Source organism: Python bivittatus, unplaced genomic scaffold, assembly GCF_059951505.1.
Source record: "Python bivittatus isolate LINGU-HERP-01145 unplaced genomic scaffold, Pbiv_v1 ctg000020_np1212, whole genome shotgun sequence".
In the NCBI taxonomy this organism is placed as follows: Eukaryota; Metazoa; Chordata; class Lepidosauria; order Squamata; family Pythonidae; genus Python; species Python bivittatus.
The window spans coordinates 22,400,453-22,411,140 of NW_028277030.1; the positions used below are offsets into that span (position 1 = coordinate 22,400,453).

Here is a 10,688-nt window from a genome sequence, read left to right on the forward strand (position 1 = left end):
GATGGGACAGGGAAACTCTGTTGCCTACCACTGGATATTGCATTGTTGGATACAGTCTGTCATACCCTGTAGGCACCCAGGAGAACCCAAAGTCAGAATGCAATTGAGGTAGCTAAATTTATTATAACCTGGATGCAGCTGACCTATATTCTCTGTGTGATGCAAGCTAGGTAGGGCTTACTTTTGCAGAAGAATGCCTTTGTACCACTTACCCATTCATTAGGAGAACAAAGATTAGCCATCTAAAATCTATCAGGACTCTTCTGTATGAGTATTTATAGGGAAATACCCTTTTTTTTCTTTTCTTAAAGTAACAGGAGGAGTAATCCAGAAGGATATATGAAGGAGCTCAATTTAGAATCCAAGCAGAGATAAAACCCTGATGTGTTAAATACCAAACTTTGTATCTAAACACCCAGGAAATACAAAAAGACAACTATGCTGATCTAACAAGTTCAGACTGCAAAATTCTTGTGGAATTGATGGTAATTTAGCACAATATATATCATGTCACAGATGAAATGGGACTATTCCTACTTAAAACAAGAAAACTGTTGACATTTTAATTTGCTGTTCACCACCCAGAGTCGTGAGGTTTTGCTGGGCACCCCCATACATACATAGCATATATACACAGCATACATACATTAATTTAAACTTCAGAACATGTGTTACTTAGGTCAACATAATCATTTAATGACTACAGCAGCATACGTTTTGGCTGCGGTCATTGGCCTTTCTTGTTAATCATCACATAGGAGATACCACAAGTAAAGTTCTTCGACCCTATCAGGAAGATTAATGAGAAGCATGGCAGAAAGTTCTAAGCATTTTAGAATAAGAAGCTCTCCACTCTCTGTATACTGTGTGGTTGTAGTTTGACAATTCTGATTAGAGTTTGATGGAATCTGCCTTGGAAGGATATGTAAGTGGGCTGTAGTGAAGGCCTTCCTCCGTTTAGAGATAGTGAGATTGGGAGATTGTTGCACTCTCCCGATTCCTACTGGCACCCAAGGGGCAGTAATTGGCACCTGAGTCCAATTTCTTTCTGAAAATTAATACCTCAGATCTAACTAACCACTACCTTGGCTTTGTGGAAACCTATTACAGCCACAAACTTAACCCAAACTCATACGCTAAAAATTTACTCTCCAACACCTTCCAAAAAAATTGAGAAGTGACCTGTAGAATTAAAAGGACTAACTACAAATGTAGAACCTGTCTATAAATCCTTAAAGAGTTTATGTCTTTTTTGTGGGATCTGAAGCCCTAGTACCAATTCCACTGGGAAGAAGAAAAAAATAAGATTTGAATGCTTAAATTGATCCTCCTCCAGCTCCATATTTTTCACTGCATTTGACCGCTGCAGGATTCTTATCAGAGTTCAAAAACTACTTTTTCTTATCTCATGCCTTTAATTTGACTTGTTATTTCTTCCTCCATTTCTGTGTTCTGCATAATGCTACTTGCCAGGAAAGCAAACAGCACAATGGATATGTATTTATGTATGTATTATTGAAGTGGGTCTAAATGAAGAAAATAAAGGTAATACTAGTCTACACTTAGACCATGGTACTCCCTGTGTCTCTACCTTGCAAACCATTCTTGATTCCATTGCCTCGATTGTTTCATACATTGCCCTTTGTTCATTAAACTATTCACCTCTCCCAGTCTCAGGATTTCATCAACTCCATCTAACCATGACTTTCTCAGTCTTTCCCTTTTTCTCAACCCATTTATTCTTCCTATTTGTTTTGCAGCTTGATCTTCATTCATTCTCTGTATGATCAAACCACCTCAATTTGGGCTTCCACACAATGGAATCAGATGTAGCTTTATTTTTATCCCTATGCTTTCTTAATTGTATTAGACTATTTATCCTACTGAATGATCATGTTAACAAACTGAAAATGTCAGAATTATTATCTTGTTATTTATAAGGGAACTTTCTCTGCTTAAAACTACTTTCCCACCTTAATAAATCTAGACATTCAGTATTTTTCTACTTAAGAACCTTTTATAAAAGAATGTCTAAACTTTTAACCAATTATCTAACAGAATTAAACTCTGCATGTATTTTAATTTTTTTCTATAGTAATTGAATGATTGTTCTCTCAAAGAATAGAATTTATAATAATCATCAATATTTTATTGTAACACAAGATGGAACAGATACTGTATTTCTCTATCTTAGTACAAGTACTATTGCTGCTCAGGACAAGAAAGAAATTTGAGAAACCTTATGATAAGGAAAGATCCTAAATTTAGGCTAAGCAAAGGATTTCTATACCACATGATTCAAACTTGTTCATCCTACATAACTTGGCCATAATCTCTCACAAAGAAATTAGTATTTTCCAATATATTTATTGCCATGCTTGATAGAATGGTGATCTCTACAATGAACTGACAATGCCAGACTTGTGTTCTGCTTATTTCCCATGGAGTTCAATAAGGAGCAAGCAAGCTATCTTAAATTCCACAAATTCTATTGGCAGAAATTTAAGGGCTTGTACATGTCTTTCTTTAAAAGTCTTATTTTTTTCATGTTCTAACCAAGGAAACTGGAGAAGCATACATTAGTAGAGATTCGTTAAAAATGTTAGTTGTCACATGGTAAGATGTAGATCTACAAATGATTATTGAAAATGTTAAGATAGTACTACTAAACATGTAACCTAAGTAGATCACAGGATAGGATGGGTTGGCTAATGATACAGGTGATTTTGTAACATAGGGCCTGGGGGTCAGTAGATCACTAGGCCTAGGGTCAGGAGGTGAGGCTGAGTCCATACATTGGTTGTGTTGATTTGTGATTGAGGAGTCTGTTTTTGTCCCAGCTGCTCTTTCTATATGTGTTTTTCTGTTTTTCTGAATTTACATTTTTATATTTTCTTTTAGCACAGTTAGCTGCCCAGCCATGAATTTGAGATGGGCAGCCATATACATGGAAATTAATTAATGAATTAATTAAATATCCCAGGATGCATCACACATGCAATAACTGAGCTTATATAGATAAAATAAACTTCAGAAATAATAACAACCTTGACTAGCACACAGAAAATAAAGAATAACAATGCAATTCTAACTAGCCATTTACCAGTGTCTATCCAAACAACAGCTCTTCAATTTTTCTTGTTCTTGCTTTTTTTGGGGGGGGGGGGGACTCCAACCTTAAATCTGGTATTGCACAGACAGTCTCAACTCTCACTTTGTATCCCAACACGCATGTCTTACTTTCTTCCCTTCCATACAAGATCTCTCTCAGTTTCAAAAAAACTGAAGTCTTTTGGAGAAGGAGGAGTTGAGGGGAACCTGATTCTGCTTAATGAGTAGGACCATGACACCCCCGGGAAGATTCTGCTTTGAGACAGAGGAGATATGCATTGGCTGAGGGGCTGGAAGAGGGCTACGCTCACAACCACAGGCTACGTACTGCTGCTTCTGACAGAATCCCTCCCACAGAATCTACTGCTGATATTATAAATTAAAAGGGAGGTTGGCAAGGAGTGGGGAACAGTTCATAACTACACTACTATATAGCCCAGTTATTATTTTTTTCCAAACTAGATAAAATTGGAATTATAACAATCCTGGGTTGTTATCCAAAGGAATTACAGTGAAATCTTGTTTTACCAGACATTGACACAACAAATATTGCATACAGTACATCAGATTTCTGCTGCAATTTACCTCATTTGCATGATGGTATCTGCAGCAGGTTGAAGTGCCTAGCTAAAGGAAAGTATATAGGTCTGGCCCAGGTTGAGTATTGTTTTTAGAGAGGCAGATGACTCAGCACAAGACCACAAGCACAAGAACTAAGCAAGATGACATTCATTTAGGCTCTCTTTATTTCCATGTCCAATGTGTATAAAGCATAAAAAGGTGGGGATGATGATGATGATGATGATGATGATGATGATGAAGAAGAAGAAGAAGAAGAAGAAGAAGAAGAAGAAGAAGAAGAAGAAGAAGAAGAAGAAGAAGAAGAAGAAGAAGAAGAAGAAGGGCATTAGAGGAATATCTGAAGGACAGTGAAGAAGATGCACTGAAGCTAGTACACCATGGAGGCTTACTGAATACCAAAGAGACCAAACTGGCCTACAAGAAAGACCAAATGAAGAATAGAAAAGAGTCATGGCAAGGCAAAGTATTACATGGCCAGTACATACACACAGACACACACACAAAAAACCTAGCAGGCAAAGCAGATAACAGCAAGACCTGGCAATGGCTAAGAGCAGGAAAGCTGAAGAACAAGACAGGGGGCTATTTCTGGCTGCACAGGGCCAAGCCTTAAGAACAAATGCATATAAAGCCAGAATTGAGAAGACAGCAACAGACAGCAAATGCCGCCTCTGCAAAGAAGCTGAAGAAACAGTGGACCACCTAGCTGGCTGCTGCAAGAAGATCGCACAGACTGACTATAAACAACAGCATGACAAAGTAGCAACAATGGTGCATTGGAACATCTGTGAGAAATACCATTTGCCTGCAAGCAAGAACTGGTGGGACCACAAAACAGACAAAGCAATAGAAAATGAAGGAACTAAAGTGCTCTGGGACTTCAGAATTCAAACAAACAAGCACCTGCCACACAACACCCCAGACTTAACAATTGTTGATGAGAAAGACAAAAAAGTCTGGATAGTGGACCTTGCAATACCTGGAGACAGCAGAATAGAAGAGAAAGAACTGAAGAAAATCACAAAATACAAAGACCTGCAAATAGAAATAGGACAACTGTGGCAAAAGAAAGCAAAGATAGTACCAATAGGAATAGGCACCTCAAGTGCAATCCCAAAACTTCTAGAGCACACTTGAAGACCATCAGTATTGACAAAAATCACCATCAATCAATTGCAAAAGCCATCTTTACTTGGAACAGCTTATATCCTGCAACAATACCTTTAACACCATCAAACAACATCTCCCAATCCCATGTCCATGGAAGGACTTGATAGATGGCTAAAAAGGCCAATTCCAGTCTAAACATCTGGCTGACTGTGCGACCAACCACCACTACCATCATCAATTATAAAGATTAAATGTAAAAAAGAAAAAGCCAATCAGGATGGGGCAGAATGAGCGACAGAGAAAAATCGAATCCTGGCTTCCAGCCTGCTAACTACATTTCCCAAAATGCCAAGCGAAACGAGCCGGCCAACGTGCCCAACTCCCGGAGGTTTCTTGCCCCCCGCCCACAGCGCGATGTCATTGGGTCGTAACTCCGAGTGATCCCTCGGTCGGCCCACTTCGCGCCCAATCCCGTCCAGCCTGGGGCTCTAGGTGATGGCCGCGGCTGGGATCCTCCTGGCCGCCGCTCTGGGGGGAGGCTTGCTTTTCATCGCGCGGTGCTTCTCTTCTGTGGCCCGGAAAATTACGCTGAGGATGCCTGCCGGCGGCCTGATGGAAGGCAAGACTGCGATCATCACCGGAGCCAACAGCGGCTTGGGACGGGCCACGGCGGCCGAGCTGCTACGGCAAGGCGCGAGGGTCATCATGGCCTGCCGGGACTGCGGCCGCGCGGAGGAGGCCGCCCGCGAGCTCCGCGCCGAGCTGGGCCTCTGCTCGCGGGGGGGTGGCGAGTGCCGCGGGGAGCTGGTGGTGCACGAGCTCGACCTGGCTTCGCTCCGCTCCGTGCGCAGCTTCTGCCAGCAGGTGCTACAGGTACGGGCGGGTGGGAGCGGAGGGGGGAGGAATTTAACCCCTGGGGGCTCGCCCTGCGGCAGGAAAAGAGGGAGGAGAATGCAAAGGTCGCTTCCTCTGACATAAAGGGGCTCCTGGAACCCCTCTTGCGTGTGGTGGGCAAGATCCCGCTGGAACGCCTTGTGAGCCTGGAAGGTAAAGAGGGCCCTCGCCCATTGCGTTCTGGTCCACGGCCTGAGCAACAACGTTTCTTATGCAGCAGGTTATGCTAGTCAGAGTCTGCATTGCAGCCCTTGAAACGAAACACGGATCTTCTAATTTGATGCAGGTTTTTACACGGGATTCTCCTGAAACCATAATAAAATAATAGATTATGTCTGTAAACACCTAGTGCACATTTTAGGCTCAGCATAATGGAAAAGCCTGAGTTCTAAATACAGAACCCCTTGATTTCACATCACTTTTACATGGGCTTCATCATCTTTCCAAACAGGATGCATGCTAATAATTATGTCTGATTATTTTTGGCACTGCCATATTGCAAAAGTACAAATCTGGAGAATGGCTGTTCTTCATTTGCATGAGTTTTACATAGGATCAATGATGACCATAGCAAAGTCATAGACCATATCGTCTCCATGCCCCAGAGCTGAAGATTTGGGAGGCATTTGATGCATGTATACTTGAATCTCATCCTTGTGGATCCTCATAATTTTTTCATGTAACCCTCATAAAATCATGAGCGTGTCCATCTGCACATAGCGAGCCATCACTGTCATGAATATCATATGCAGGTTCTGGCAGCATGGCACAAAGATGTAAGTCTGAGGCATAGATCATCATAGATCTACATGATTTTTTGCATGGAATCCATATGAGGCCCCATCCCATTAAAGAACACATTCATGTGCAAGCCATGAGCCAACAATGATCTCACACTGTTGACACTGCTGTGACACAAAAACATGTTAGCCACATGAAACCACAACTAGATAATAGAACACATCTGCCTACATACATTGAACCATAACAGTCATGATGTGACCATTTTTGGCAGCATGGATTATGACAGGCCCATGTGATACAATCTACATAAAACCACTATTAAATCACAGACCACATTGTAACAATGTGACTCTGTGGTGCAAAAATGTATATTCAAAGTATAGAACCTTGTTTTTTGCCTGATTTTACATGAGCTGCACTTAAAGCTGTCAAATCACAGATTACATCCATCTGTATGCAGTGAGTCATAACAAATACACTTCCAAAGATTTTTGTGTCATTGTGGGGTTGAGAATTTCAGATCCATTTGTGATGGTTCATTGTAGGTAGACACTGCATTCAGCGTGATGGAGTTTTCATGAGGATCATATGAAAAAATGTGTGGATTTGTGGGGGTCCATGTCTTAGAACTATATTTTTGCACTAGATCACGTCTGGCTTCTAGTAGCAGCCTGTAGTTGAAGCAGTTAGTCCCAAGAACAAGCATCTATGTTCTGATTGGTAAGATTTATTAAGAAGTAGGTTAAATAACAATGCAATAATTCCAGTGAGCACTTTCAAATGAGAAGTCTATACATAGGCAAAATATAAACAAGTTCTGCTTTTTTTTTCCTTGTTTGCTTCCTACGTAAAGGAGAGGAGACTTGTCTGCACCTGTTGATTGTTTTGAAAACAGCTACTGGACACCCTAATAGCATGTGAACCAGCAAGTACAGGTGGTACCTAAAACAATCAGCTCCATAAGTGGGATGACTCATTGCTTGTAGATGGATGTGATCTGCAATGTGATTGTAGTTGCATATGGATTCCAAGTAAAAATAATGCGACATTAAGAGGATCCATTCTTTAGATTCATATTTTTGCAGCATGATGCTGCTGAAAATAGTCAGATCCATGATTTTTAAAGTGTACTATGCAACCACACAACTGATTTACTGTTTAATATTGGATTCTAGTAGATGCTAAAGAAAAATCATGAAATCAGGAGGATCCTTTGTGTTGGATTTTAAGGATCCATGTTTTAACCAGCCTTCACAAAATGAGCATTGTTTATCCTCCCCTCATCCACCCATGAGCTTCAATAAGGAAGGGTGTGTGTGAATTGCTGAGAAAGAGAGTGTATGCTTTGCACATGTAGACAGAGGTCTCAGATCCTTCCCTTAGTATCTCCAGAGAAACCCTTCAACTTGTGGGAATTAATACACAGCAGATGTGGAAAAGAACAACACGTTGCATTGTGTGTACGCATGTTGGTAGGCTAAAATTGGTTGTGATTTTCCACTGGGAGTATGCAACATCAAGAGACTAATTTTTTCAGACATTGCTGAAAAAACAAACACAACCAAAAACCCATCTGTACTTGATGAGTGGACTAATGTTCTCCCAATTTCAAACAGTTTTCTTTTGCTCTCTTTTTCAAAATGGCATTTGAAACCCCTGTACTGTCTACATTATATATAGACCTGAGCATTCCTGCAGTGTATTGGGGAGTTAAGGTAGCTATTTCTGCAAGCTGTATGGTAGCAAACAGCCTTTCCAGCATTTATATTAGCAGTGCAGAGTGTTTTGAGTGGCGAGGACAGGATGTGAGACCTGAAATGCAGACTAGCGCAGAAGAAGACCTTGTACAGTTGAATGCCCCTTAACCTCAAGCACCATTTTGATACTATAAAATTAAGACAGGCACAATCATCTGTTGATTTAAATCTGGGTAGATATGTTGGTCATTCAGGCTTCTTGGCTTCTTTTGTATACAAATTGTGAGATGTAAATTATGTTTATATCTTAAGAAACGGGAGTGATTTTTTAAAAACATTATCTTAATGAAATAGAGAGAAGACTGTGCATCACATTAAGATGTAGGGATGTTTTGATGTCCAGGGCATATGAAAAGAATAAAAAAAAATACTTAGCAAATAGATGTGTGGGCAGTGTTGGGTTTGCCATTGCTTGTGATAGATGTTCAACTAATAATAGATTTTATCCTGCTGCAAAAATAGGGAACTTGTGCCTGCTTCTAGCAGTTGCTCTACTGTGACTCTTCTGGTCCTAACTGGCACAACTAATAGGGAGGAATGCTGGGCAGTCAGAAACTTGTGACCCTTCTAAGTGTTGCTTAACTAGAGCACACAGTACACTTCATCATGCTCGTGGTGGCTGGGGTTCCTGGGAACTGTAACAACTGGATGGCCACACATTCCTAATCCATATGCTAGTTCCTACAGCCAACACGAGAAGCACAGGTTCTCAACTGTCTTCATCCATGGGAACCCACTAGGTGACTTTGAGACAGTCACTCTTTCTCAGCCCAGCCAATTTCACAGGGTTGTGTTGCAGTGGAAATAAGATGGAGATCCCCATGTAGGTTGCTGAAGAAAAAGTGCAATGTAATTCTAACAAATATAACATTAAAAAAAAAAAAGCACATAAGAATCAGGTAAACATGAAGGAAGTGGCAAGGACTGGGTGTGTTACTTCTGTGTTGTGGTACGTGGCTTTCTTTAGACACACTTCCTTTCTTTCCTTAGGAACTATTTAAGGTTGACAGTCTTTCAAAATTGTGCAAGTAGAAAATAAAAAACAGGCTCATCAAAGATGCTTTCTGAACATGGAATATTAATCTATTAATACCACTATTTCTATTTTAGAAGACGAGTATTTTTAGTATCTCACATTTTGAACAAAGATATAAACAATTTTCATATTATATTCATGTCGTACTTGCCCCTCTTTTTTTATTTCTTTTCTTTTCTTTTGGTGCAGGAAGAGCCGAGGCTGGATGTCCTGATCAACAATGCTGGGATATTCCAGTGCCCTTATATGAAGACAGAGGATGGTTTTGAGATGCAGTTTGGCGTCAATCACTTAGGTCACTTTTTGCTCACAAATCTTCTCCTTGGTCTTCTAAAAAGTTCTGCTCCCAGCAGGATTGTAGTGGTATCCTCCAAGCTTTACAAATATGGAGAAATCAACTTTGATGACTTAAACAGTGAGCTAAGTTATAACAAAAGCTTTGCCTATAGTCGAAGTAAACTGGCCAACATAATGTTTATGAGAGAGTTAGCCCGGCGCATAGAAAACACAGGTGTCACTGTGAACGCATTACATCCTGGTATTGTCAGAACAAATCTAGGTAGGTACATACATATTCCTTTATTAGCCAAGCCCCTTTTCAATTTGGTATCTTGGGCATTCTTCAAAACTCCATCAGAAGGAGCCCAGACTTCTGTTTATCTTACCTCTTCTCCTGAAGTAGAGGGTGTATCTGGGAAATATTTTGGAGACTGCAAAGAGGAGCAATTGTTGCCCAAGGCCACGGATGACTTGGTTGCAAGAAAACTGTGGGATATCAGTGAAGTGATGGTGGGGTTATTAAAATAACCAAGGAGAAGCACTTTACTGAAATAATGGATAAAGCTATTTTTGAGACTTACTTTTTTCCCTCCGTACCTTATTTCCTTGGTGTTATGAGACACTTACTTCAGGATTCACAGCAATCTGTGTTGAATCTTGATTCTTTCCACTTTTTTTTTAAACAAAAATCTCAATATAAAGAAAACTAATATTTAACAAAAAGAGAGTTTAAGAAAAAGTGTTAATATATTTCAAGAGAGATGTACAACTATTCCATGAAAATGGAAAAAAAAAAAAGAAGAATGGCTATTTTCGAACTGTGTGCTGAGAGTTCAGTGCTTCATATCTGAATTAGCTGTGCATGGTACTATATTTGAAATGTGTTGTAGCATTGTTCTATTAAAGAAAAAACTAAGAGACCTATTTTTTTATGTCTCATTCAGTTGTGGCATATATTTCTCCTTTAGTTAGGAAGCCTAATCAGAAACTACAAAGGGAAAATCTGGCTTGTGATACCCCATGCCAGCTTTTCTGATCTGCCAGGAGAGTCTTCTAGTGCTCTATGGTTGCATAAATGTTAATGCTACACCATCTACATAGCATTTTGATTTGTAATTCTCTCCCTGAATCTTATTCCCAAGTATTTGTTTGTCTAGCTCAGTATTTCTCAACCT

General features: G+C 40.1%; 1 protein-coding gene across 2 annotated transcripts; it reads left to right on the plus strand.

The window, feature by feature from the left end:
- The first annotated feature begins 5,014 nt into the window (after positions 1-5,014).
- Positions 5,015-10,433, plus strand: RDH14 (retinol dehydrogenase 14). Of its 2 annotated transcripts, none has more exons than XM_007421679.4 (2): positions 5,015-5,667; positions 9,424-10,433. In XM_007421679.4, exons 1-2 carry the CDS (start codon positions 5,299-5,301, stop codon positions 10,039-10,041), a joined length of 987 nt encoding a protein of 328 aa, XP_007421741.1. In that variant the 5' UTR covers positions 5,015-5,298; the 3' UTR covers positions 10,042-10,433. The 2 variants fall into 2 exon arrangements, with proteins under 2 accessions (XP_007421741.1, XP_007421740.1); XM_007421678.4 differs by having other exon boundaries at positions 5,136-5,676.
- The last annotated feature ends 255 nt before the right edge of the window (positions 10,434-10,688 follow it).

What these genes read in the sequence shown, in the direction of transcription:
- RDH14 (XM_007421678.4), top strand. Translation starts at nt 5,299, where the DNA reads ATGGCCGCGGCTGGGATCCTCCTGGCCGCCGCTCTGGGGGGAGGCTTG. An exon ending in TCTGCCAGCAGGTGCTACAG is followed by an intron (nt 5,677 to 9,423) that starts GTACGGGCGGGT and finishes CTTTTGGTGCAG; the next exon opens with GAAGAGCCGAGGCTGGATGT.